Source organism: Nothoprocta perdicaria, unplaced genomic scaffold (assembly GCF_003342845.1).
Source record: "Nothoprocta perdicaria isolate Ctin4 unplaced genomic scaffold, notPer1 scaffold_4, whole genome shotgun sequence".
Taxonomy (NCBI): Eukaryota; Metazoa; Chordata; class Aves; order Tinamiformes; family Tinamidae; genus Nothoprocta; species Nothoprocta perdicaria.
Window position 1 is genome coordinate 1,076,393 of NW_020455643.1, and position 27,688 is coordinate 1,104,080.

General features: G+C 43.4%; 1 protein-coding gene across 1 annotated transcript; it reads left to right on the forward strand.

Annotated features, from left to right (window-relative positions):
* The first annotated feature begins 624 nt into the window (after positions 1 to 624).
* On the forward strand, positions 625 to 25,132 carry GMPS (guanine monophosphate synthase). The gene is made up of 16 exons (XM_026045184.1): positions 625 to 676; positions 5,574 to 5,755; positions 7,705 to 7,819; positions 9,556 to 9,653; positions 10,768 to 10,871; positions 11,360 to 11,553; positions 11,933 to 12,098; positions 13,432 to 13,583; positions 14,251 to 14,424; positions 15,837 to 15,942; positions 17,114 to 17,229; positions 18,224 to 18,349; positions 19,281 to 19,396; positions 21,043 to 21,173; positions 22,879 to 23,051; positions 24,612 to 25,132. The coding sequence occupies exons 1-16, from the start codon at positions 650 to 652 to the stop codon at positions 24,711 to 24,713; spliced, it is 2,082 nt and encodes a 693-aa protein (XP_025900969.1). The 5' UTR covers positions 625 to 649; the 3' UTR covers positions 24,714 to 25,132.
* The last annotated feature ends 2,556 nt before the right edge of the window (positions 25,133 to 27,688 follow it).

The window sequence follows — 27,688 nt, forward strand, 5'->3', positions numbered from 1 at the left end:
CGTGCTCCGTTGGGTTGTCCGGATGCATAGGGACTGGACCCTGCAGGGACTTGCATACAGTATTAATCTAGGAGCCTTTAAAAGATCGGTATGTAATGGAGCCCGTTATCTTGGGTGCAAACCCTGCAGAGAACGTCACGTTTCCTCTTGGCTACCGTTAAGTCCATCGAGTTCCCCGGCGCCAATGACGGGTGCAGATGCAAGCAGAGCGCGAGCATCCCTTGAGTTGACGCTTTGACACCTAAGCCAGGCACAAGCACGTCCCTAGCGGGAGCGTGTGCACAGCAAGGCAGCTAATTCCGCAGGTTACCACAAAAAGAAAGGTCCTTTTGAAAAAGAATTATTTTTTTATTTATTTTCCGGGGGGAAGGCGCAGCGCGGGGGAACGCTAGGAGGGGGGCGTGGCCGGGCCGATGGGCGTGGCCGGGCCGAGGGGGCGGGGCCTGTCCGCGCGGCGCTCCGCCCCTTCCGCGGGCGGGCGCGCGCGCGCTCCGCCCCTGCCCTCCCCTGCCGGCGGCGGCGGCGCCACGGGCCGCGCTCGCGCATCGCGGCTCCCGCGCCGCCCCTTCCCTTCCCTTCCGTTCCGTTCCCTTCCGTTCCGTTCCGTTCGCGCGCCGCCGCCCCGGGGAGCGGCCCCGCGGCCGCCCCCATGGCCCTGTGCAACGGCGACGCCAAGGTGAGTGCCGCTCCGCGCGCCGCTTTGTGCGCGGCCGCCCGCGCCGCACCGCGCCGCGCCGCGCGGCGGGGCCTGCGCGCGGCCCGCGCCAGGCGCCTCCTCTCCCGCAGCCTCGCTCCTTCCCGCTCCGGGCCCGGCGCCATCCCCTGCGGCAGCTCCCTGCGGTTTGCTCGTGTTCGGGTGAAGGGGCGCTCCGTGGCGTCCCCGCGTGGGTAGTGCCCTGGCCCGCGGTTTTTCCGCTCTGTCGCGCGTGTTTTGAGCGGCCCCCGCGAGGCGCACGGGGCACGGGCCGCCCCGCGCCCGGGGCTCCCCGCGGGGCCGCTCCCCGCTCAGCCGCCCTCGCAGAGACGCGGGTTCTTTGGTGGCCTCGGGGGCGGCTGAGCCCACGCGAGGCCCACGCGGGATCTTTCGCGTGACCCTCCGAGACCCCTTGCCTAGAGAGGGGTGTAAATTCCCACCAGGAATCCCATGAGCGCTGCCCAGCTCTTCCTCTGGTTGGACAGAAGCTTTAGATGCTTTAAGGTGATTATCCAGTTTGAGGTAAAACATGATTTTGACCCTTGCCTAGGGTCCCAGGTAAGGTTTTCCAACGGGAGCTTCCCTGGAGCAGGGAATGCTTTCGCAGCTGGGCTTTTCCTGAGGGCTTCTGCTCCCCTGGGTTGTGGAAAGATCCTTGACTCTCAGTGTTACAATGCCTTTCTGCGAGAAAATAGTGTGTGTAACGAGAACGGTTAATTCACCGAGGCAGCTGATCCAGCTGCAGTCCCATTAGGCACCATAAATCTGCATGCACCTTATATACGTTCATTTTTATTTGAGGTAACAAGTAGGCTCCTTTGCTCTATTTTTATAGGTATCCCAAGGATTTTCTGAAGCTGAAACAGTCACTTTTTGTTATGCTTAGTAAAAAAAAAATAAATAACAAGTGTTTTTACACCTGTTTAATTTATAACATTGGTGGAAAGCAATTGGTCTCTTAAGAAAACCTGTGCAAGTTTGAAAATGCCAGGTCAGAGCTCCCGCTAAGGACTTGCTGCAGTCATTAGTGCCACGGAAGCCCCGGGGGCAAAGGCTTGGGCAGAGGGGCCCCTGCTGCAAACCCAGCTCCTCCTGGCTGCTTCTGAGGAGTTGAAGATACGGCTGTCTCTGTATATTAATGGATTTTTAAAATTGAATTAACGAAAATTTTGTAGGTTTGTAAGTGCATAAAATGTTGAAAAAAAACACTGATTTTTGCAAAAGTGGGCTGCTGTGAACTTGCAAAACTTGGTTTAAAGCACTACTTAGGTAAACCAAGAGATAAATACGATGAGCTGGGTCCTTAGCTGGTAATTGGAGCCTGGTGGCAGGTCCCACAGCACACTTAATTACAGAACTGATCTATTGCTCCGTGAACCTAACAAGGTGGCAGTGGAAGCTCTTCCTTCCCCTAGCATCTTGCGTGGTGCGGTTCAAGGGCAGGATCGGGGCAGAGCCGGAGCTTCCCCACGCGGACTACGAGTGTCTCTGTCAGTGTCCTTGGTTTGTGTGGCTCACCAGCCATAGGGAAAGAACACCTTTCGTGTGGGAGGTGGGTTTTGTTGCAACTCTTGCCATATAAATTTGGTGAACAGAGACTTTCTTCCCCTTCTCTCCTAGAAGATTTGAGTCCCTCTTGGTGTTCCTTAGTCTCAGTTTTCCCAGGAAGCTGAAATGTAGGCTGTGCATCTCCTAATGTATGACCTGCCCTGGCCAACTTCAAACCAGGTGTGGTGGTTCTCAAAAGCAGCAATTCCTGCAGGGTTTTGTGCAAATACACAGCAAGGGGGTAACGGGGCACCCTGACTGTACCCCAGTGAAGGAAAATGAGCTTTTATTAGAAATCTGTCTTCCAGCAGCTCTTCTGGATGGGGATTCCCTGTCTCCATAAATTCTGCTTGTGTTGGAGCTGCTTGTTACCTGCTGTCCTCTTGGCCTATCTCCTGGCCTGTGTGTACAAATGCATGCGCTAAACTGGCTTCGTGTTAACAGCCTGTTTCTTTCTTTTATTCCATTAAATAGAGCTTGCTTATTAAATTTGTTTAATTGAAGTCTCTAGTCTTGGACTTGTGCCTTTAAGTAAATAAAGCCAGATCCCATCTTGACTTGGTGCCTTCTCCTTCCTCTTTTCCCTGTGATTTACGGTAACATTTCCGTTGGATTCTGGTCAGTGTTGAACTTTCTTGTGGTTTTATTCTCACTTTTTTTTTACTCAAGTTGTTCTCCTGATGAGATGTCAGTGGTTTTACCGGGTTGTAGCCCGAGCACCGTTAGCATCATCTGATGAAGAACTTGGGCTGTGGTCAGGCACCGGCTTTGGGGAGGTGAAAACCACCCCCAGCAAAACGCTGGCCATGGTCTCGTTACAGTGCCTGACCTTAGCCCGTCTCTCACATCCATGTCATCGACCCGGAGAGCAGATCTCCTAGTATTGACACAGCTCCTTGTAAGGGAGTTTTTCACATCGCTGTGCAGAATGCTTCAGTACGACATGCAAAAGTGAAGGAAGAAGCAGAGCCCGGCAGGCAGGCAGAGCTGCAGCCCCGTGGAAGTGGGTTAGCTGTGATGCGGAGGTGCACCGGGCTCCTCCTCGTGACGAGGGGCTGTGTGTCCATGTGCTGCTCTTGCTCGTGCAGTATTGCTCAAGCATAATCGTGAGCTCTTTTTGTTTCCATATGCCTGTCTCTTCTCACAGCCTTTGCTTGGATTTAGCTCAGTGCATATAACCGCTCAGAGCACCTCTGATCCCTGGGGATAGAGACTGGAAACAAGATTTATTTACTAGCTCCACATAGAAGCCCTTGGTCACTGGCCCAGCTGAACCGATGCCAACATGAGTCTGTTTATTTTTTTCTTAGCTTTATTATTATAAAGTGCAGAAGCTGCATTGACCAAGCTGTGCTCTCTGCTCCTCATAGAGGTCCGTCAGCGGGATGTGCAGCCTGGCAATGCTAGGTTATAGTGTGTGAGCTGTGCCGCTGGCACAGGGCATGGCAAGTTGGTCACCGGTGTTCGGGGGCGCCTTGCCAACCCTTTCCAGCGGGAGCTGGTGCAGATACCAGCTGAGAGGGCTGCAGCGCCTGGTCCCTGCCTGCTGGGAGCTGCCGAGCACCCGTCCATCCCGCTTGAGACCTCCAAGGCAAAGCAGCACTGTGGGGAATAGGGCCTGTCACGAGGTGAGGTCAGGAAAGAACATGGATGTCAGTCCTTATGGCAAGAACATGGGGTAATTCAGGTGAAAATGTGCAGAACTGCTCTAAAAGCGAGCCTTTCCTTCCACTGGAAAGGAATCATGTTCTAGCGATCTCCCTTCCATCCCACGTGGGCATTTGAAGGAGAGTCCCTTGAGACTTCTGCTCCACTGCTGGTCCTTACGGCTACCTAACCCAAGACTGATAAGTCAACAAAAGCTTCTCTTCAGCCACTTTGTTACCGTTTTAAGAAAAGAAGTGACCAACTCTGAACTGGATTTAAGCTTCTGAGTGACTTTTCCACTTTTTTCATCTTATGCCCTTTTATTTAGGTAGAAAAAGCTTCATAGCTCTACATTTTCTAGTTGGTGTAGCTTTGGAAGCCTTCAAAGTGTTGTTTTCCTTGGATAATTCCAAGACAATTGTCTCCCACATCTATTGTCTTGCAGTAACTGAGGCAGAAAATTCCAAGGCAGCCTTTGCTCCCTGGGAAGAGCCGGCCCGGCAGGACGGCGCTTTCTGTCCGCAGTGGCCGGGGTTAATTTGGGTGTGATCGTGTGGCCCCTGTGGGAATGTGGGGGGCAGCGGCAGCCGCGGAGCACGGCGTGACCTGGCACCGGGGCGCTCGCATTGGGAGGCGTTTCTGAACGTGCCGGTTTTGAAACGTTCAGTGCTCGGAAACATGAAAATGGATTCTGAGGTTATGCTGCCAGAGGAAAACACTTCCCATTTTTCCTTTCCTCAAGCCTAACTTAGCAGTTATAGGTCAAGAATAATAACCTCTAAGTAAGTAACTTCATTAGCAGTACTCTCTTTTTTCCCCGTCCTCTCTCCTGACACTCACCTTCGGGTGTCCTGCAACATGCTCGAGTTCCAGTTCTCCCATTAAGTTCCCGTGATAAAGGCCCTGCCTTGAACTCACCACCCATTTCCACAGTTTCTCTTTAGGAAGCAAGAAATTTGCCCATGGTTTTCCCAGCCCTCTTCCAGATTTAGCTGAACTTGGGCAACCAGGTCAAAAATGCTGCGGATCGAGGAGCACAACTGCTTGGATCTTGTTAGAAAGGAATCTGGTTGAAGTAACCTCAGAAACAAAACTGACGTGCGATCTGTTTGAGTACTCTTCTCAAAAGATGTTTTAAAGTTATTTTAGGCGCTGTGTTTGTGGTGAGGTTGTTCTTTTCGCTCTTTCCCAGGTAGTAGTTTCAAGCAAGAGTTCAGAGTATGAGGCAATGTAATAGGGAAAAACATGCATTTCTGCTAATTTTAGATTGCCCTCCTTTGCTTGAGATAAAGGCACATGCTTCTAATTATCATATTGTGTGCTAGGTTTTATATGACAATGCAAAATGTGAAAATGTGCAGGAGTGGCTGGACTGGTGCACAGAGCCCATTGCTGCTCCTTGGTGGGAAACTCTGGCTGTTCTTTTGTTCAGCCTAATTTGGACCAGATTTGTGGCTTTGGGGCACGTCGTGTTTGCGTGGCTGCTTGCGAGCGATGGGCTACGTTAACACATAGGTTTGCACTGAGCTGCATGAAACTTGAAGCTTTCTTTGTTTGAAAGCTTCCCTGCTTTAATTGTCAAATAATGCATTTGTGCCCTTAAGCTTTGCACTTATTAGTAACCGAAAGGGATTTGCCTTAGAGCACCCCTGCTGAAAGATGCTTATGCCAGTGGTGTTTGCAGCTGGAGAGCACCGGGGCAGAGCTCAAGGATGGGCAGCACCACTACGAGGGAGCCGTGGTCATCCTGGACGCCGGCGCGCAGTACGGCAAGGTCATCGACCGGCGCGTGCGCGAGCTCTTCGTCCAGTCCGAGATCTTCCCTCTGGAAACGCCGGCCTTTGCCATCCGAGAACAAGGCTTTCGGTAGGTTATTTTTTGTGTGTCTTTAAGGGGGGGTGTGTAACCTGTGGGTGCTAGTGGCTGTGCGATGCTCGTGCTTGCAACTTTAGCACGCTTGCAGAAATACTTGGGTGCTGCTGGGGAAACTATTGACCATAAAATATATGTCATTTTTATCACTTTCTTTTGTAAATATACTTCTAAGAGGTCAGTTTTAAAATAAAGTCTTGCAAAAATGTAATGTCAGTGATAACACTGCTTTAGCTACCTGTTACACTGTGGTCTGTGCTAAGGTTTAAGATATGCAGAAAGGTCAAAACATTTGCTGAGTTGTGTTTACATGTTGTATTTAAACGTCTCCATTTCTATAGATACAGAACAATCTCTGTACAAGGGACAAGTTTTATCAAAATTTGGCACAAATGTTAGCAATTTCCATCAGGTGCCCATTTGGAGCAGAGGGGTTTCTTTGGCTGTGGAGCCAGTGGCGTTACTCCCTAAATTCTGATATAACTCTGAATTTTGACATGAACCCTGGAGTTTGTAGGTCAATTAATGTATTTTACTGTCAGTGTTTTGATGTGCACTTTAACTATCTAAAATGGACTCTCCAACATCAGGTTAGATAGTTTTGGAAGCGGATTAAGCTAACTGAGGGGAAAAAGCGTGTGGGTATCGAAGCAGGGATGTGTGCAAGAAGCTGTATGATATTGTGATAAAACTGAGATCTACATCCCTCACTGCTGAGCCTCTCACGTGGGCAGCTGAGACGAGGCAGGTTCTGTCCCTGCCCCATCTTTTCTGTGCTCCTTGGGGAGCTGAGATTGCTTTTTGTATTCTGCACAATTCAATTTGTGCAGAAAAGCACATTTTAAGCCAGTTCTCTTACAGGAGAGCATCTAATTATTTGGACTTTGTTATCCTGAAAGGCTCATAAGATAAGTTGCATTTCCTTTATTTAAAGTTGAATAATGTTCAGTGTGCATGGCACTTAAGTCCGTACAGCGAGCCATTTGCCTTTGGGAAGCAGTAGTAGCTGCAGCCCGAAGAGCAGCCGCGCGGGGCCCGAGCCGCTGCCCTCGCCGGGCGCTTTCCGCACGTAGCCTTGCTGCTGCGCGCACACGTGTAGGTGCCTGACCCGTTTCTGTAGGTAAAAACTATTTCCAAAAGGCTTCTGTCAGTTCTTGCTTGACGGGAGCCTTAAATAGCACTAGAGAAAGTTTTATTCGATCGATCAAGGCTCATTCGCCCTCCCCCATTCCGCATTTCTCTCTTTGAAGAGCGGATTTACTGTTCTCAGTGAAATAAACAGTGCGCTGGTTCAAGGTCTGGTACGCTGATGTTCAGTCCTGGGCTGAGGCCAGAAAACATTGCTAAACTAACCAATACTTGTGCAGTTCAGTGTTTTGCAAACCACCATGGTTTCTCTTTCCTTTTGGAAAGATGCAGTCTTGTGTTGTAGAGTGAGGTGTTAATTTCAGACCTTAAGTGCTTGCAGAAATTGGGCTTTCAAGACACAAGCTACAGCCAATACCATCTTACTTTGTAATCGATGTGAATTAGGAGCCATTTTCTCAACAGCTCTAGAAGTTCAGGAACCTCCTCCAGGTGGTAGAGCCCTCGTGAAGGTTGAATCTATGTGTGTGCATATAAATAAAGCTAATATTCTACATTCTGTACTAGCCATCTCACTTCTCATGTAGCCAACACCTGGCTAGCAGTTTAAAAATGCAGCTGTGTTTTAAGATGGGTTATATTTGGCTTTGGTCAAACTGATGAAATACTCCTCTAGGAGATTGCTGTTTTTTAACCAATTGTAGCATCACGAAGTTACTACCTTTTTAGTAAGAACTGATGTATGCAACCTTTAGAGTGTTACAGCACTTGATGTTGGTGTTTAATAACATAAAAGTTTTAAAGGTAAATAACATTTGAATTGAAGAATTAATTCTTTAATAATCTTTTCTCTGCAGAGCTATCATCATATCTGGAGGACCAAATTCGGTATATGCAGAAGATGCACCATGGTTCGACCCAGCAATATTTACAATAGGAAAACCCGTTCTTGGGATTTGCTATGGCATGCAGGTGCTGTTTGGAGATATGTTTGCCTATGGGAGACTTTTGGGTCTGTCTTAGCTGAAGTAAAACTGCAAAGGCTTTTCCAGCCATCATGATTCTATGATCCTATGCTGAAGGACTTGCTTTTCATATATATGCACTATGCCATGAAGTAAAGGTACTTTTAAGTGCTAGTTGGCAAACAGAGCATACTGTGTATGCTTTTCTTGGTTCTGCCATATAGACAGCATAAAATGGTTGATTCTTTTTGTTGTTTTTGTTTAACCATTGCTGATTTTGATTAACACTATGCCTTTTTTGTCACACTAAATGTGTGTGGCGCTCATTCACTTTTTTTTTTTTCTGTTTAGTATTGGAAAATGTTCCCCTTGTAAGCAGCTGAAATAGTTTGTCCTTTTGTTTTGAAATGTAGAATATTTCTAACACATTTCTTAAGAGCACTGAAATAAAAAAAAAACCTTTAGATTTTACTTAAATTGGCTGCTGACCCTGCAGTATTATAACAGATCCAATGTGAGTGGGGAAAAAAAAGACTTGCAGAGGAACAAAGGGCAGGTTAGAAGCAGGACTTCTCCTTGTTCTTTTTTATTTGTTTTTTTTTTCCCCTTGGGGTTAGCAACGTACTAGGCCTTCAGAGGTGCTGAATAGTAGTGGAAAAACCTCTTTAGCAAGGCAAATAATTACGGAAAAAGTTTTGGCAGTGTTTGCTCTAAAGGGAAATGTGTGTTGTATTAACGTGGAACTGCCTTAAATTGTCCAGCAAATCCAAAAGTTAGCTAAACTAGTTAGCTAAAGCAGGGTAGCTCCTCAAGCCTGGCTTTACAGACAGGAATCAAATGTGTTCCATGACAAACTGCTGGTTCATTAGAAAAGATTGCAATCTGTCGAGCGCAGCGGATGCTGTTTGAGATCGTTTGGCAATATTTTGTAAATCTCTTCCAAGATTTAACGTTCTCGAGCATTTTTAGAGTTTCCTCTTCTTACTGCTTTATATTATCAGTTAGGTTTGTAAGGTAAAAATCTTTGAGACTTTTGAAACCTAAAATGCAGATATATCACCTTGTTGCTTGGAGATGGATTTTGGAAAGAAATAGCTTGCCTGAGACTTGTTCTGCTCTCATTAAGCAAGGATTAGGTAAGAGTCTCTGGTCCCAGAAATAGTGCTTTCTTAAAAAAAAAAAAAAAAAAAAAAAAAAAAAAAAAAAAAAAAAAAAAAGAGAGAGAGAGAGAGACTTAAGATTTTCAACTTGTTTTGTTTTGCAGAGCTACAGTACAATAACTACAGTACAGCCAAATCTTTCTTTTCTTTTCTCATCAACTTGCCCATTTTTATGACAATTTGCCCTAGACGCCCTGCTCATTTTTAGAGTGACCATTTATAAGTGCAAATCCATGCACACAATTGAATATCTACAATCTAGCAAAGCTCTGCCCCCGGTTCCAGGTTTGTTATTCACTGTGTGCAGCAGTGGTTCTTGGCTGTGCTGGCCAAAAGCCAGCAGAAAAGAGCAAGCTTAATAATGCAGTGATACAGTGATTAATTTTGAAGATAACTCCCACCATTTCTCAAAATGTTGTACTAAATGAGTATAATCACGGGGAAAAAAACTAATTTGATATGTACTGGAGGACAAGAACTGTTGTCATAGCCATTAGATTAAAGAGAGAGGGAGAATGATGTAAAGATTAAAGCGAGGCTAGATTGTGTGCTGCTTTCTGATGTACTATTTTTGTTTCGACAGATGATGAATAAGGTGTTTGGAGGTACTGTGCACAAAAAGAGTGTTAGAGAAGATGGAGTGTTCAATATTACTCTGGACAACACATGTTCGCTCTTCAGGTATATGGATACTTTAAATAACCGAACCAATATTGGAAATACATTCTAGTATTGATAGCTGCATGAGCATAAATTTCCTTTTTTTTTTTTTAAGAGAACTGTGAAATTGCACCACTGCTACTCTGATAATTTCAAGTAAAAGCTTTACAGATGGGTTCGTGTGTAGGCAAGTTACATATTTAATACTTGGACTTCTCTGCTTAGTTGGCCAGAAATGCAGATATGTTTGTTTGGAATATAGTATAAATTCTGTATTTCAAAATAAGAAATGTTTAGTGAGATACCCGAAGTATACTTCAATACATTAATTTTTAAGGAACTTCTTGCATCGTTCTTCCAATGAAGAAATCTAAGCTGAGGAGCTGACAGTTGCTAGGAAGGAGATTCTGCATGTTTTTAAAATGGATCTGACGGGTTGGAATGCTCTTTTATTGGGAACCCCGGGACATGTGTTGGAAATGTATGAAGCAGTAACTGAGTTTTGGAATATACCTTCACACAAAATACATGCTGTAGCTCTAAATGAGGCAAGAATGTTGGAAATAGATGGATTTTTTTTTTTTCTGGTATTGCTTTGTAAAGTGTCATATATATATTTACAGGAAGAGATTGTTTTCTCACCTGTTCTTAATCTAGTAAAATTTCTTTGGCTGAAGATATTCCTATTCCAGAGTGCCTGCTTCTATCATGACTTCATAGACATATTTCTTGGAATAACATTTCCAAACCCTTTCTGTAACTGGACCTTCTTGCTGTAATTGTCGCTCTCTCTCCCTCTCTCAATGTTCTGGACACTATTGGAAAGGAGAGCGGCCTAAAAAAGGAAATGGAGCTGATGAGGTTGGGCTGTGTTCTACCTAGGGCAATCTCCCTGCAAAAATGTGCCTGTCCAACTGGGAATGAGCACCTAGAGCAGCAGCCAGCCTAAATCAATACGTAATTCGGTGAGAATCTTGGAAGCTGGAAAGTGCTGGGAAAATTTCATTATAGCTCATCGCTCTTACAGGACACAGTACAATACTATTTAAATCTGACGACAGGTAGTTAGATGCTTGCTTTTTTACTGTTTTTTTTTGTTTTTCATTTATTGATTCTAGTTTTTAATTTTGTGTAGGGGCCTTCAGAAGGAAGAGCTTGTCCTCCTCACCCATGGAGACAGTGTGGATAAAGTGGCTGATGGATTCAAAGTTGTTGCACAGTCTGGGAACATTATAGCAGGTGTTTATTTTATACTGAGACTGTCCCTTGATAGTGTTTGTTAAAGGAAAGGAATATGGCACATGATTTTTAATTGGAACCCAACAGGAATAGAATATTTCCATTATTTAATTGCAAAATTAAGTGTTTTAAACAACTTTGTTCAGCATATTTCCTGTCACGTCAGTAAGGGAAACAGTGAAATTGACTTGAAAATGAATGTTTTTTATAAATCAGTTGCTTAAGAATAAACAGACTTGTTTTTTAAGCTTTTGTTTCAAAAAAAAATGAACAAAACCATCTTCAGTTACAAGGAGCTTTAGTGTGAAAGCTGAATGACAAATGCAGTGTCAATCTTTCTGAACTTCTCTGCTTTGCTAGTATAGTAACGAACGAAAGTGCCAGCTCAGTACTGAGTATGCAACAGAAATACATGCTTGAGGGTATTTGGATATATATTTCACCTGCAACTTCTTTTTTGTAACGTTTGTTTCCTTGTACCTGTCAAGGTATAGCAAACGAATCTAAAAAACTTTATGGAGCACAATTCCATCCTGAAGTTAGCCTTACAGTGAATGGAAAAATGATCCTGAAGAATTTTCTTTATGATATTGCTGGCTGCAGTGGTACCTTTACCGTGGAAAATAGGGAGCTTCAGTGTATCCAAGATATCAAAGAGAAAGTGGGCTCCTCCAAAGTGCTGGTAAGTAGATTGCACGGAGGCCGAAAGGTTAGTTGCCAAAGTCTGGCAGAAATGCTGACACTTGGAGTCGCTCCATTGGATCTGAGAAGTGCGCAGTTGTTGTGATTTGGGTAATACAGTAAACAAGTGGGTTTATAAAGCTTGTGTCCATTGCACAATTGGGTTGATACCTTGCTTGACTTTTCATTTTCTTCTAAAACATTGATTATAAGTCCATACCCTGTTTTGATTATTATTGCATCTGCATTATAGTTAACATTTACAGTCCTCTTCCCTCCCTCTTCCTCCTTCTCCACCTCCCACCCCACCGTCCGGAAAAAAAAAAGGGGGGAGGAGACTGAACAAATCTTGGTTTTTCCCTTTTTCCCCGCATGCCCAGGTTTTGCTCAGTGGTGGTGTGGACTCCACAGTGTGTACTGCTCTCCTGAACCGTGCTTTGAACCGAGATCAGGTCATAGCTGTCCACATAGATAATGGATTTATGCGTAAAAGAGAAAGCCAGTCTGTGGAAGAGGCACTCAAAAAGCTCGGAATTCAAGTTAAAGGTATCAGATTTGTTTTTTTTTTTTTTTTTTTACGTATGTTTGATACCAGTAAAGGTAACATGGCCAGTCTCATAAAATGTGCCATTTGTTTCATTGTTTTGGATGAGCTTTCACAGTTCCCAGACTTGCCTACCAAAGCAGAGTTGCTAACTGGGAGCAAGCTAGACCTGTTTGCAACTTTTCAGACCTAAAATGTTTGTGAGGATTGGAGCCTGTCACGAGCTGGCCCGTCTCTTTAGCTGCTGGAATGAGGTGGCTGCTCTTGGGGCACTGTGAGCAGCTCGTGGATCTCCTTGGTGCCTGTTCCCCGTGAATGAGTAGCTCCTGTCAGCTGCAAAGCTCACCCCTCTTAACGATTTGAAGCAGTACCTTTATGAGGAAGCAGAAGGTACCTTATCCTCCCTGATGAGGCTTGGGGGGCTTTGATGCCTGTAGTATAAGTAGGTCAGAGAAGGCAAATTACGTATGTTTGATTTGTGCAGTGTGCAGTCAACTGGAGGAGCTTTGTTGATTCTACTCACATGATTTTTTAAAAATATATTTTTAATGAGCAATAACTGTGTTTTTCTAAGGCATGCTGTAAATACTGTTGCATAGCAGCGATTTTTTGCTCTTTTTTATTTTGTTTTGGTGAGGAAGCACAGTATTAGATGAACAATGCAAGCCATTAGCTTGCCTGTGTGAAGCACTGCAGACAGCTTTGGTGTTAGCATCTTGTGGGTTGAACTGGAAAATCCAGGTATTTTTTCTTTTAGTGAAAGTGAAGCAGTGAAGCTTTTAGTGAAGCTGTGCCTTATCCTTGCATTTTGTGGACTCTAAACCTGGAATGCAGCAGATTGCCAGGGTAGCAAACTAAGGGGTTGTCTTTTCTGAAAATGCTCATCCACTATGTCATGGATTTTAGTGCTGGTAGAAGCTGCTAGAGAACCTTTGAGCTGATTTCTGTCCTGAGAATGTCTCTAAGAGGCATAAAGTACCATAAATAATAGCAGATCGTTTTAGTTGCAGAAAGGCTTTGGGGAAACTAAACTCTAAACTGATTGTATAAATGAAGCAAGTAAATTTTATAATCTGAAGGTAAACAAGAACTGAACTTTCATCCTGTTACCTACCCTTTTACAGGGCAATTATTTTTCATATTGGAGTAGATTAATAAGAGAAATTAAGTACTTCTGTTGCAAATGATTCTTGAGTTATTGAGCAGGTCAATCAAATGCAGCTGGTAAAATCCTCCAGATCATTTAACTTAAAATAACAGAGCAAAACTGATTTTTTCAGTCTTACTTAAAAAACACTCTTGACTTTGTCAACTAATTCCTGTGATCTTGTGCAGTGGTAAACGCAGCCCATTCATTCTATAACGGTACAACAACTCTGCCCATCTCTGACGAGGACAGAACTCCACGTAAAAGGATTAGCAAGACCCTCAATATGACTACAAGTCCTGAAGAAAAAAGAAAAATTATTGGTGACACCTTTGTTAAGGTAACGATACTGCTAGTTCTTTAGGTCTTTTTGAAGTGGTAAAATTTCTAGGTATATTTGCTAGCTCAGGCTATTTCATTCCTAGAGCACTGTGCGCTCAGTGGCATCAGTGGATGACATAACAAGTCATTAATACGTTATCTGAAAGAAATTTGACTTCTACAAGTCAGTGATATCGTAACGTTAAGAACATTTTACTGTATTCAGAGTTACATTCGGATATAATGTAGTGACTAGTGATTAAGTTTGGTTGCATAACTTTCCAGTAATATTCTTTTACCAAATTGATATGTTGAGCAAATTTGGCGTGTTCTTGTTGCTTTGCTGGAGGTGCACCATTTTTCTTCCATCAACCATAAGTATTGGTGAAGCAGAGACTGTTACCTTTTTAGGACTAGAGATACTTTGATTTTCTGAAGATACTGTTTTCATTTGTTGTTGCAAAATATGGGAATTTGGGTATCTCTTGGGGCTAGACTACTGCTACTCCATTGCTCATGTAATAATATGTATTATACTGATGAATCTTGTTTACTGCTCATGCATTAATGCAGAGGTTTCTGTGCAGAATTCAGTTGCGTTCTTGGTAAAATTCGTAACCTTCCCTCAGGCTTCTTGTAATTAAAAAAGTAAATCAGATCTTTTCTGTTTTCTCTCCATTTTCCAGATTGCCAATGAAGTTATTGGAGAAATGAACCTGAAACCTGAAGAGGTTTTTCTTGCTCAGGGTACCCTCAGACCTGATCTCATTGAAAGCGCTTCCCTTGTTGCGAGCGGCAAAGCCGAAGTCATCAAAACTCATCATAACGACACAGAGCTCATCAGAAAGCTACGAGAAGAGGTAACTGAGAGTGAGGATACTGACTGTATCCTCCTGGTCCTCACAAATGTGAAGCTGATTGTGGGAACTAGCTATCACATCTGGATGGGACCCTGTTCTGAGGAGGCCCTTTAGTTTGAGTTGTAATATATGTTTTAAGTTATTACACTTTTTCCTAGTTGCTAGGTTTAAGCAGTCGTCAGTTATTTTAGTTACTATGGAAAAATGTCAACAGACTAAACTAAACTAAAAACTTTCATTACTTCTCTTATACACATACACACTATTCTGATAAGCAAAAGCGATATCAAAGGTCTTAAGTAGAAAGCTAGTTTTAAGTTTTTTCAGACAACTTTAGTTTTCAGTTTGAATTTGGTATGTTATAGATCATTTTTATTCCTTTTGTCATATATTCTTCTGAAAAGTAGTTTAGGGATAACCTTTGGCCATGATACTGATAATCCAGATCTGGCACAGTGCTGAATCGGGCAAGAGCAGTGACAGTGCTTTAGGAAAACCATAATCACTCATGTTGAGAGAGAACTGAAATTATCCTTTCCTTGTGGTAGTAATAGTAGTCAGCATTTTGATAGTAGTATTCTACTCCTCTCGAGATAAAAAGAGAAGAATGCTTTTAAATGGGCTGAAATGTAGGGACAGTTTCTTCAGATACCTACAGAGATTGCTTCTCTGGCCTTGTGCAGCCTCTGCATGAAGTTGTGGTTAACCATGCTGATAACTGATCTGGTTACAAAAACCAGTATTCACTGGCGGCACACAGACCCCTGACCAGTTGTCATTTTAAGAACTGGATGTCTCTTTGAACGGCCCAACACGAACACAACACGCCCAACACCTATGGGTGAAGACCAGCAGGTTGAAGATGATACAAACTGGGCGAGTTGATCTCGTGGCAAAAGAAGTCATTCTGAATGCCATTTGGTGCAGAGTTCTTAAGAATTAGCATGTGATGCAAGCGTAAGAGACTGCATCAATCTCTTTTGCCTCTTCTAACATTAAAATGGTAAGTTCTTTAGCTGAAATATTTTGTTCTTTTGTAATATTTTAAGAAAGAACCAACATGAGCTGTTGCATAATGCCCTCTTGGAGGGTGACCTTGGCTGTTAGTGAGTACTATATAAGCAATAAACCACAAAGCAGAAAGTAACTGTGAAAGGGTTGAATTTCTGAAGATACTTCCAACTAGCCTCTCCTAGAGCTGTACTCACACTGATTGGGACATCTGTACTTCTCATCTGTCTGTTGTCTGTTTAAATTGTCCTCTAACTGTTATACAAGCTTACATTCACAGGTCCTTTCTTTCTAGTGATTCTGCAAGTATTGGCAGCTGACACTATATAAAGAAGGCCAGTTTGACTTAAACTAAGTGTTTGAAGCTTTACCAGATATTTTTAATTTTTTTCTTTTTTTAGGGTAAAGTAATAGAACCATTGAAAGACTTCCACAAAGATGAAGTGCGAGTTCTAGGGAGAGAACTTGGTCTTCCAGAGGAGCTGGTTTCAAGACATCCCTTCCCAGGTATGGGAAAGCAGCATGTGCTCTTTAGTGAAAGATTGTAGATGGATGGCATTAGTACTGTCTGGAGATACTTAACCTTCAGAATACATTTATTTTGAATCACAGGTATATTTATCTGTAAGACATGAAACAAAATTAGTGGATTTATGAAGGTTTAACCTAAGCAGAGTATTGTTTTTTTGGGAAAAGAGGTTTACTCGTGAGCAGCTGTTTTACTTAAAGTGATTACAAGAAAAGTTTTATAATTGGATTTCCTCTGTTTCTTTCTTTAGTTGTATTAGCCAAAACAAGATTTAACAGTGAAGTTCAGCTGAGTATTGTCTCAGTTGTTAAATGCATCTTATTTCAAACACTAGCCTGTCATTCTAAAGCAGCAATTACTGTTTTCAGAATTACATTGAAAATAACAGCAGGAATTCTTGACCAGAAAACATCCAAGTAATTAATACAGCAGTCCAAATCCCTTTCAGGTCCTATCCCCCTTTCAGAGGGATATATTTTTCTGTAAGTGCTTTTTAAAAATTGTCCTGCAGGGTGTGTAGTAGTCATTGGCATAGTGCATAGGTTAGTCTGCTAATGCACAGCATGACATAAAATGAAACAAGATGGTGTTTTGAGACATTTCCTGCAAATTGCATTTACTTTTGTCTGTAGTAGTTAAAAGGTCAAATGGCCTTCAGGCATCTTTGAAAAGAGTGAAAATTCAGTGATATAATGTGACTCCTTCATCCATTGCCTAGTAAAAAAGGATGGCAGAATTTCATCATTGCTAACTGCTGCTTTAAACAGTCAGCCACTTTAAGATACTGATAATTAATGTTTAAGTCTACTGATCAGAAATATTGTTTCAGAATAATTTGGTTTCATATTTTTGCCTTATAAAGCACTAAGACAATTTAACTGTAGGTACAATGACAAAGCAAGCCATACTTAATAGTGAACATGCGGTTCCAGATGCTGTTTTAGTTTTACTGGGTTTTGGGGGTGTGATGGTGGTAGGTTGTTTGGGGTTTTTTTTTTTTTTTCTTTCTTTTTTTTTTTTTTTTTTTTTTTTTTTTTTTTTTTTTTTTTTTTTTTTTTTTTTTTGTTTTTTTTTTTTTTTTCTTTCTTTTTTTTTTTTCCCCCCCCCCCATGTTCTTTGATGTGATGCTGTCTTAACTTGACATTGCAGGTCCTGGTCTGGCAATCAGAGTGATATGTGCTGAAGAACCCTATGTGTGCAAAGACTTCCCTGAAACAAATAATATTTTGAAAATAGTTGCAGATTTCTCTGCAAGTGTTAAAAAGGTAATAACATTACTAAATTCAAATAAGCATGAGAGTAGTATGCATGTTCTGTAATGGATTCCAATGATGTTTAAAGTGTTAAAAGTTAAAAACTGTTCATACTGCTCTTTAAGGAGTTAAACATTCCAGTACAATTCCCTTGAAGCCGTTCTACATAGTACAATAGAATTTTTTGGAACCATATTCAGTTGCAAGTGTTAGCTGTCTCTTAGGAAATTGAAGCTTATATACTTTTAACGGAGTAAATGAAAAAAACCCTATCTTTTTACACATAACTCTTTTTGGAAATGCTCAAATCATGTAGTATCAGCAAAAGATGATTGCCTACAGAAATCATCATAACTTGATTTAGTACGTGATTGCATGTACTAAAAGTCACTGAGAGCCTAGATGAAAGTGCAAGAATGAAAATTCCTTGCTTGCCTAGTGTTCTAAACAAAAACCTGAAGTACTTGATGACTAGTTTTTAAATTTTCACTCTTAACTATTATTACCATGGTGATTACCTTGGGCTCCGTTAGGCTGAGGTGAAGGGGGCTGAAAGGACCTTAGCAGAGACCTGAATCATAAATTCAAAACAAATTCCAAAGCTTTCTTGAAGAAACACTGAAGTGTGTGGTGCTCCTGATCACCAGCAGGCCACAAAGGGGAGTATTTCCTGTTTTTATCTTTAAAATATGTTAAATTGACAGTGTATCACAGCAGGGTATTGATTTATTCTGTATCTGAAACAATGTTAAAATATCTTGATCTGAAAGAGAATGAATGTAGAAAAAGAGCTTTACCTCCTAGCTTGGAGAGCTTCGATTTAAAAGATGTCCAGCCTAAGCAAATAAAACTGACTTTGCTCAAATTAGTACTTTGGTGAAAGGTATTTTGTAAACTTAGAGATGTAAATGGAAGCAGCCAGCAGATTTTTCCCCATTGTATAAGTTTTGTATGGGGTGGTTGGGGCTCTTTAATTAAAAGCTGTTTTTTCTACGTCGCTGCACAGCCACATACGCTGTTGCAAAGGGTCAAAGCATGCACGACCGAAGAAGACCAGGAGAAGCTGATGCAGATCACAAGCCTACATTCACTGAATGCCTTCTTGTTACCCATCAAAACCGTGGGAGTGCAGGTAAGGGGATTCATTCTAGGGGTGTGAAATCTTTTCCTGGTAGCTTGGCAGGCTGTAATTAAACATGCAATCATTACTGAAAGAGTAAAAATAAAGAGCTTGGCTCGAGAAAATGAATTTCAGAAGACTCCGCTAGCCATGTTGTTTTCATTTGTCACTCCTGGTAGTGCAAAGGTCTCAAGACATCTGAAATCACATTTGAGTAAATGCCACGTATCATGTTTGAGGATTTTGGCTCAACTGAAATAATTGGGGCTGAATAATGTTGGTCACTTCTGTCATAGGCAGTTTCTTCTTGATATTCATGGTCTTGTAAAATTTTGCTGTAATCCTCTTGCCCCTTTTAAGGATGAATAGTCCCAGTCTAAGTTCGTTAGACCACATCCTGTATTTGGATTATCCCTGCTGCCCTTTCCTCTATTTGGTACTATATCCTTATTCTTGAGAGGAGAGGAACCAGCGAAATGCAGGTTATTTAGGATCTGGGAACATTCACAGTGGCATAAGGCTTTCTGCCCTTTCAGCCCTACTCTAATGCTATGGGAATTTGTATATTCACTAAATACTGAGCTAGCATTTTCATGGGATTGCATACAGTAACGATCTTCTAAGTAGTCAGACACTCTGCCCTTTTCAGATTATTTGTTGCTATTTGAGGGCATCATCAATCTCTGTCCTCTGGGGACTTGGGCATCTCCAATCCAAAAGCTTTCCTGTTCTTTTGTACGCTCTTGTTAGCTCAGGGGAGATCTTACTCCTAATTCTGTTTTTCTTTCTCTTCAATTGATATCTCCAAGCATGCAGACTTCAAGAGATTAGTGTCTCTTAAATATTGACACAAAGTATTGTCTGTAACTTGCAGCTTACAACATGAACGGGCAAGTATTGTGAATAGTTTTGACGGTAAATTTTAAGATTTTTTTTTCCCTAGGGTGACTGTCGTTCATATAGCTACGTTTGCGGGATCTCTAGTAAAGATGTTCCACACTGGGAGTCCCTTATGTTTCTTGCCAGACTCATACCACGCATGTGCCACAATATAAACAGGTCAGCATTCTCTGTTCGGTATCGAGTATTTTTATTTCTGATGATGCATTTAATGTATGGAATCTAATGCCTGTGCATAATCTAATGCCTGCTTCTTGTATTTAGTGTGTGGTATCACTTTTTTATATGACACAGCTGTATTACCCAGTGGTTATGAAATCCAGCACATCAACACATCCCAGATTTATTTTGGAGTTGCTAATCTCAAAAATAATTTGTTAGCCTTTCTTCTCGCAATAAGCACTTGATCACACGAAATCCAGTGCAACTTAACATGTTATTTGAAAGCCTCTAAGCCTGTTGGTGACTTGTGATGTCATGTAGTGTTTCTTTTGCATCAGAAAAGATGATGACAGGGAACTGTTAACTCTAATGGTACGAAGAAAAGCTCCAAAGCTAGGTAACCTTAGTGAGCCCTCCTGTGAATAGAATATGTCCTCTAGTTATTTGGTCGCATAAATTTTCCAGCAGCTGAAGCTTCTTTGAGATCAAAACAAGTTTTTACACTGCTGGAAGCTATTTTGGAGACTGAGAGAGATGTTAGAAGCTGTGGGAGTTTGGATGCTCTTCTGGAGAATGAAATCTTCCTTGCCTGGCTGTAAACTTTCTTTGACAAAACGATTTTTGACTCCTTATAGCAAAAAGTTGCTTCTGCAGCTTAAATGGCACAGGTAGTGTTCTTAATATGAGTGACTTAGGGCATTACTACGTTCTTGAGCTTGTTTGTGAGTTTAATGCTACTCTCCACATTCAACCACCCCTCCAAGTGTTCTGCTGTGCTGGATACGTTTCTTGGAACTTGGGCTTGGTGTTTACAGGGACACTGGAGGAGCTTGGCAAGCTGGCACTTTGGGGAGTGCGCTGGAATAGTTGGTCTCTGCCCAGCTTGCTTGCAGATTTTGTATTGCAAACAGAAATCTGGAATTTTGGATGAGTAGTCTTGGTTTATATCTGCAAACTTGCGAGTAACTTGTATGAGTTTGTCATAGGAAATGAAGCCTTTGTGTGAGGCTAGTCAGACAATATTACACTTTGCTTTTTGTTCCATGACATATAAAAGACAATGAATGAGATTAAAAAGATAAAAGATAAACTCCTGATTTGAATTTGGGAGTTTATTATGGATGCTGTAAATCGGTGTTGATGGCATGTGAGGAAAGTGCAGCTATTGATATGCTAATGAGGAGTATTTTATTTAACAATGCTTTTGCAGGTTTCCCCATAGGGAGGAAGATAGAAATTGTAAGCATTTATTAAGCAGCTTTCTTAAAATAACCTTAACATTAACCAACATCAAAGTTTAAAAAAAAAAAAAAAAAAAAAAAAAAAAAACCACCATCTGTGATACCACTGAGTTGGCATTTCTGTTTTTTTTAGGGGATTATTCTTATTATTCTTTTGAATAAGTGATGTTGAGGCTATTGCTAGTCTCTAGGAAACCAAAATAAATTAATACATTTGACTTCCAAAGCTTAGTATAAGTATGTTATGTTTATAGAACATATGCATGAAATTATATAAAGTTCTATTTGTTAAGGATCAAAATCAAATGTTTTATTTATTCTTTGGTTGCACTGTCTTCACCGCAGTCTGCAGTATTCCACGTGCCCCAAATGTGTTTCTCTGCTCTCCGGCTTGTTTTCCAGAGTTGTGTATGTGTTCGGTCCGCCAGTCAAAGAGCCTCCTACAGATGTCACCCCCACTTTCCTGACAACAGGAGTCCTCAGCACTTTACGCCAAGCTGATTTTGAGGCTCACAACATTCTCAGGGAGTCTGGTAGGTATTTAGCCTTATCCCACAGGCTAGACTCCTGTTCCAACGTTCCTGCAAGCCTAACTGGATATAGTTACAGTGGTCAGGTCAGAATCTGTAGCCTAGATCTTGGATATCCCCAGAAAGGTTCTGCTTTAATGAGATGATAGGCAGGAGCCTCCTCAAGTTTGAGAGTCTGATAGCTCCAAGATGGGAGCTGCTAGACTTTCTGCTGGTAGAACTGATTTTATGGTTTTAACTTCCAGATCTTTGAAGATCTACAACATTATCCTGTTGCAAGAAGGAGGTTATGTCTTCTCATAACTGACAAGACATTTTTAAGACATTTTAGGGATTAAGCTTTACTTCTGACACGTTGCACAGCTCAGAGATGAGACAAAGCCCCACAGTGAAGGATTGTGCCAGAACTGCTGGCCAACTGGAAGGCAGCAAAATTACTTCTCCTCAATGCTGCAAGCTGCCAGTATTTGCTTAAGTAAATGATGTAAAGAAACTTGAGGGATTTTACAAAGGTGGTGTATGTATAAGGGAGCCCATGTACAAAGTTTCTAAGGGGGATGCTCCTGGTCTGTGACCAAAGCGCTTTCATGTTTTTGAGTTTAAATTAAAAGCTGTATTTCTAAACTCAACCCTTTCAAACTAGCACACAGTAATTCTTTAAACCCCTAACATGCAGGAAATACTCAGTGCTCTGTGATAGGTTACGCAGAATGAGTCTGGGAGTATAACAGATAGGAGATGCAAGGTGGGTTTGAGTGAGTTGTTGCTGCTTTTTGCTTAATTATGTCCGAAGGTGAGGTGTGCATTGGGAAATGCTTCACCAGATTTGCTTATGTTTTATATAAGGTAAATTTAAAGCGTTTCTCTCTCTAAAAATGCATATTCTATTTGCAAGGCTGTGTTGCCCTAATTTGTAGAAAAATACCCTCAGAATGCTTAGGGTAACTCTGTCAGTGCTTGTAAAACTGTAGGTTTCAGTCTCCCTGACTTGGTGGCACTTACCTTTGAGGGAATGGATCTCTCCGAGTAGACCTGGAGTTACCTCTTAATGAAATGACTCCCTCTGCTCTTGCTGTTCACCTTGAACCGGAGCTGGAGGAAACTGAGGCTGGGTGTCAGTGCTGGAGGGTTCTGGGTTTGCCACAGCTGAGCCTCAAGCTGCTCAATAATTTAAACGGTGAAACTGGAGGTTCTGTGTATTGGTTTTCAGAAGAACATATTAAAAAAATACTGGAGATAACGGTCTGGAGTTACCTAAATAATGCCCGGCAAGTCAGATACTTAAGAGCTTTCTTTTTAGTATGTCAAGAGACAAGACCCTTCTGTGTGTAACAGAGAAGTAACATAAGAATAATCAGCACTTAAATCGCCCCACCAAGAGAATCGTTGTCAGCTTGGTTCCGCTTATGAAGGCTGGAAGTATCTTCAAATCTGTTTTTATGAGAAGGAAAGCAGGTCTTCAATTGTGACCAGTGAAACACAGGCATTGAGTGGTTTAGCTGCAAAGGCCAATGATCACATAACTGCATAGCCAGGGTGTTCCCCCGAGGTGCAGCGGGGCAGTGAGAAAGGTCCCAGACTGGCTTAGCTGCAGGATATCTGTGTAAATATAGCTCTTGCTGTATCACTTCAAGTAGGGGTGGGAAACTCTGTCAAACTTATCATGTTCCAGAAACATAAAAGTACCTGTACTGCTATTTTTCTGCAGGTTATGCTGGAAAAATCAGCCAGATGCCAATAATTCTGACCCCGTTGCATTTTGATCGAGACCCCCTACAGAAGCAACCTTCCTGTCAGAGATCTGTGGTTATTCGAACCTTTATTACGAGCGATTTTATGACTGGTATTGCCGCAACCCCTGGTAATGAGTTTCCAGAAGAGGTAATATGAATTTTCATATTTGTTCTTTTTATACACAATCCATCCATGTGGAAGACTGATTCTGCCTTTCTGCCCTTGTCCCCCCTTTCTTGATTTTGATCTTACTGTAATCTTTTTCCCTTATGTCTTTTTCAAGGTGTTGGTTAGGACGGATGTGTTGTTGGGGATGGGGAGGGAGGCAGAAGTGCATAATAAAAGGAGAAGCTGGCACTGGGTTCTGACGGGTGTGACCTCCCTAAGGGAAGAGAAAAACACTTTCCAGTGAAGTTGTTCTAAAATACCGTTGATTTTGAAACAAAGCAAAACAAACATTCCAAACCACAAACACTTCTGAAGTTTTGAAATTATTTACTTGCATAGCTGATTGGATGTCCCAACTTTCAGAATTGCTACCGATTCCTGTTCTGATTTTATTGAGTAGTTTGTGTATTTATTTGGAATTTGTTGCTGCCCAAAACATCTCAAAACAGCTATATTCGATTAAAGTGTCAAAAAGGATTTGGGAGCTCAAGTTTAGGCCCTTTCTCCTGACACTTTATCGATGCCCACAATCTTGACTACTTTGGATCTACTGAAGTGTGATATGTGAGAGCAACAGAACTGACTTTTTTCTGCGTGCTTGAAAATCGTGTCAGACTCTATTGTAGCTGCATGTAACTATGAAGGCTGCTACCGTAAGGCAGGTTGACAATTTAAAGAAGAACTGGTTCAGGGTTCTGTGCAGAAGAACTGCATTACGTGAAATTTGGGGTCACTTGCTCTGAATTTTGCACAAAGTGCATTCAAGAGGTAAAACGTTGTTTGGAAATTAAACAATAAGAAAAAAATTTTCAATTTCTCCTCAAAATATCTCCCTCTCCTCCTCCTCCCCGCCGTGGAGAGCAGTGCAGTGTCTGACGTAAAGTCTGAAAGGGTCCTGGAATCGGCAGCTCCTGCTGCAAGCTGTGAAATTCGTAAGGAAGCTGAACTTAGGGTTGTTCAGGATCCACCAAGTACTGTGTAATTCCCAATCCCACCCAGAGCTGTTCCTGCCAAAAATAGTTAATGTGGACTCTGGAGAACTGACAGTGGGAACTTTTTGCTTTGGATGAAGCATCCAAATTCATTTCCATGAATTATTTTTCATAGCCTTTAGAGCTCCCTTTTTCATTTTACAAGCTTGCTGTTTCACTTGGGTGGCTCTTTTGTGTGTTAACTGGAGATGACGGTCTGCAAAATATGGAAATGATTGATAAAGAAGCTTGCCAGCCTCTTGTTCCTGATGTCGTTTTGTAGAACAGTTTTGAAGCTGAAGAGCTGCTGCTGTAGCAGAAACATATTACAGTATATTCCCCATTTCAGTGCCAAAAATTGGCCAGTCCCAGTTTAACTTGAGAGATCATGAAGCTAAGTATTTTAAATTATTTTAATCTATTAATAGGTAACTACATGCTAATAGCTACAGACATTTTCCTCTGCCACATATAAACAACATTAGTATGAATAAACGTACTTATTCTTTTCTAGGACAGTTTTTATTGGGTCTGTTTTCACATGCTTTGCTTTGATTTTTCACGATAGGTTGTGTTAAAAATGGTAGCAGAGATCAAGAAGATCCCTGGCATTTCCCGGGTGATGTATGACTTGACCTCCAAGCCACCAGGAACCACAGAGTGGGAGTAACCAACGTTTTTTCTATTAAAGTACTGTGTGCAGTTTAAATCATATCAGAAACCATTCCCAGTGTTGACATGCAGTACTGTGAAGAGAGTGACTGGAGCTGCTACATCACATCGGATTCCCCTCCTGGAGAATAATCCTGCGGTTAAGAGCTGTGCTGGGGTTAACTGAGCGGGGCTGAGGACTTGTACGGGTAAATAATCATGGCAGCGTTGCCTGTGCGCGGACGGATTCCTGTCGCTTTTGCCTTTGTCTTACTGATCCTTCCTGTTTCCATGTGCTCTGTTGTTAACTGTCATTTCAACGTCTCTTTTCTTTTTGTACACCATGTAAAAAGAGACAGTTTATTTACTTCTACCAAAATCATTGTTACAGCCTAGAAAAGAAAAATGTAAAATGAATACTTTATGTGACCAACTGCTTTTGGACAGATTTATTATAAATAAATATTTTGCCAAATGGAGTGGTGGGTACTGCTGAGTTGTGGAGTCGATGTGTACCTGTTGTGAGCTGTTCAGCCTGTTCTGTTCTTGTTTGAGATGTGGCTCCCGCGGAGCCGAGCTCTGGAGCCGTGGGATGTGCTGCGGGATGCGCTGCGGAGCTGCGGGATGCAGGATGAGCTCCGGAGCTGCGGGATGTGCTGCGGGATGCGCTGCGGAGCTGCGGGATGCAGGATGAGCTCCGGAGCTGCGGGATGCGCTGCCACCTCCTTGCTGCCTGGCTCCCCTTGCAGCCCTGGAGGGTCCTTGTCGGTAACGAACACGTGTGCACTTAATCCTCAATATGCCCTTGCTGAGCGTTTCCATAGGTCGTACTGCAGGCAAGGAGGTGTCCCCGTTTGCTGGGGGCTCCCAGAGCGGAGATAAACTGGAGTGACATCCGGAGAGCAGCTTGATCTGCAAACCCTTTCTGTTTCTCGGTGCTTATGCAGTAGTCCCGTTGCAGCCCCCTGCCCGTGTGCGTTTGCTTTGCTCGGTAACCACTTGTTTTCTACACACAGCTTCTGCAGGAACAGCTTTTCTGTGTCTTGTGCTTGGCCTCCGAACATTGTAGTCCCATAGCACGGAGTCATGGCCTCAACCCGTCCATGTGGCCGCCTCCAGCCACCTGTGTATGGCTGTTTAGTTAAGTCAGCAATAATTCAAGAGGAGAGATGTGGTTACGTTGGACGCCGTTCCTTTCCTGCCGTGGTCGGGCAAAGGGCAGCAGTTTCCATGCCCCGGGATGGGGCACGTTGTGCGACGCGGGCACCCGAGCGCCGCTGCCTTGGAGGGGGCAGCCCAGGGGCTCGGCCACGCGCCGGCACTCGGGTTTCGTCAGCTGCCAAACTGTACGTGACGTACCTGCTTCCAAGTGCTGGATAACATGGCTTAATGGATACCTCTTTAATGGTGTTTAACGGATACCTGTATTTTTCCCTCATGTGGATTTGTGACCTGGAATAATGGTTGAAAAGGTTTATTCTGTGTTCTTTTGATGGCACACTTTTAAAAATTGTTTTTACATTTAGTGCTTACATTGCGTTACAGAAATGTAGTTTTAGTTCTGTCTGTAGGATATAGTTGTCTAAATGTACGCTTTGCTTATGTGACTAGGAACTTGTCTTCTGTTCGGGGAAGGAGGTGGCGGCTCGGGGCCCTCTGCGGCTCTGGTGTTTTGAGTGCTCTGTGCAACATAGAGGTGGAATAGGGAAAAGCTGCCCTGGAATAGGGAAAAGCTGCCCTCTGGATGTAGCCGTTCTCCTAGCGGATGCGGTGTCGGGGGAACTGACTGTGATCTCTGTGTCTCACTCAATGAAAGGAGGGCAGTAATTCTAACACGTCCATTATCACCTCCTAGAGCTCCTTGGATGGGCTACAGAAGTGAAGTATTATTTATGTAAATGTTATTTTATTACTGGACTGTGATCTATCGGAAACTGTCCCTCAAAAACCCTACAAGTTGTCATTTGCTGGGGCACAGTCTCTGCAGTAAACTGATTTTTAATGTAAGCTCGTTCAACAGAAAGCTCCCTGGTTAAGTTATGGCTTATGAAGTACGTTTTATTTTTGGTCGGGCAAAGCTGAGGCCAGTTGCTCTCGTGCCTGTGTTGCTGCTCGCACGTACGCGGTGCGGCCCCGAGAAACGCTCCTTTGGTGGGATGTGGGGCTGTGCCAGCCGGGGGGTCAGAGCCGCGCTGCCGCCGAGGGTGCCGCTGCCAACAGCGGGGCCGGCTGCCGGAGAGCAGGGCGGCAAAGGGAAGGAGGAATTGCTTCATGTGACCCGTTTGGAGCACCCGCTAGCCCCTTGCTGTGTGGGTGACCCCAACGAGGCGCCCTAAACAGGGGCACCCCCCAGGAGGGCTGTGGGACGGGGCGCACAGCCCGGGGGGCACCTCCCGCTTCCCTCGCGCTCCCGCTTTTCCCGGAGCGCCGCGCAGTGCCGGTTCCCATTCCCAGTAGGATCGCGCACTTTCCTTGTGTCCTCCTCGCTTGCAGGGTAACTATTGAAGCGTTCAGTACCAAGCGCTTGCCCCGGGACCCAAAGCTGCAGCTTGAGCTCTTGGAGCAGCCCCGCTGCAGCCGCGGCTGCGCCCGGCCCTCGGCAGCGCCCCCCATGCCCCCGTCCTGCGTTTTTAACGTTTTTCTGCTTGTGAAATGATGAAGTACTGTGAGCCTTAATTTTTATCCACAAATAAAATCAGTATGTTTGAAGGTTGTGTGTGTGTGTGTCTGTTTTCACCCGTGTCCCGGGTGCTGCTGCTGGCCGGCCGGGGCGCAGGAGGGCGCAGGTTGGTCCCTGCTCCGCTGTGGGGCCGGCACCGGCGGGCACCGGCTCCTTCCTGGCCCGGGGAATGGGGCCGGGCAGCGGGATCCCCCTGGGAGCTGTGTAGGGGGAAGCGGGAACAGGGCTGGGCGACGGGATCCCGCTGGGTCCGTGCACAGGGAAGCGGGAATGGGGCTGGGTGGCAGGATCCCATTGGGAGCTGTGTAGGGGGA

Coding starts and splice junctions, on each gene's coding strand:
- GMPS (XM_026045184.1), top strand. CDS start 650: ATGGCCCTGTGCAACGGCGACGCCAAG. Junction 13,584..14,250: donor TTGGTGACACCTTTGTTAAG/GTAACGATACTG, acceptor TCCATTTTCCAG/ATTGCCAATGAAGTTATTGG. Junction 14,425..15,836: donor TCAGAAAGCTACGAGAAGAG/GTAACTGAGAGT, acceptor TTCTTTTTTTAG/GGTAAAGTAATAGAACCATT.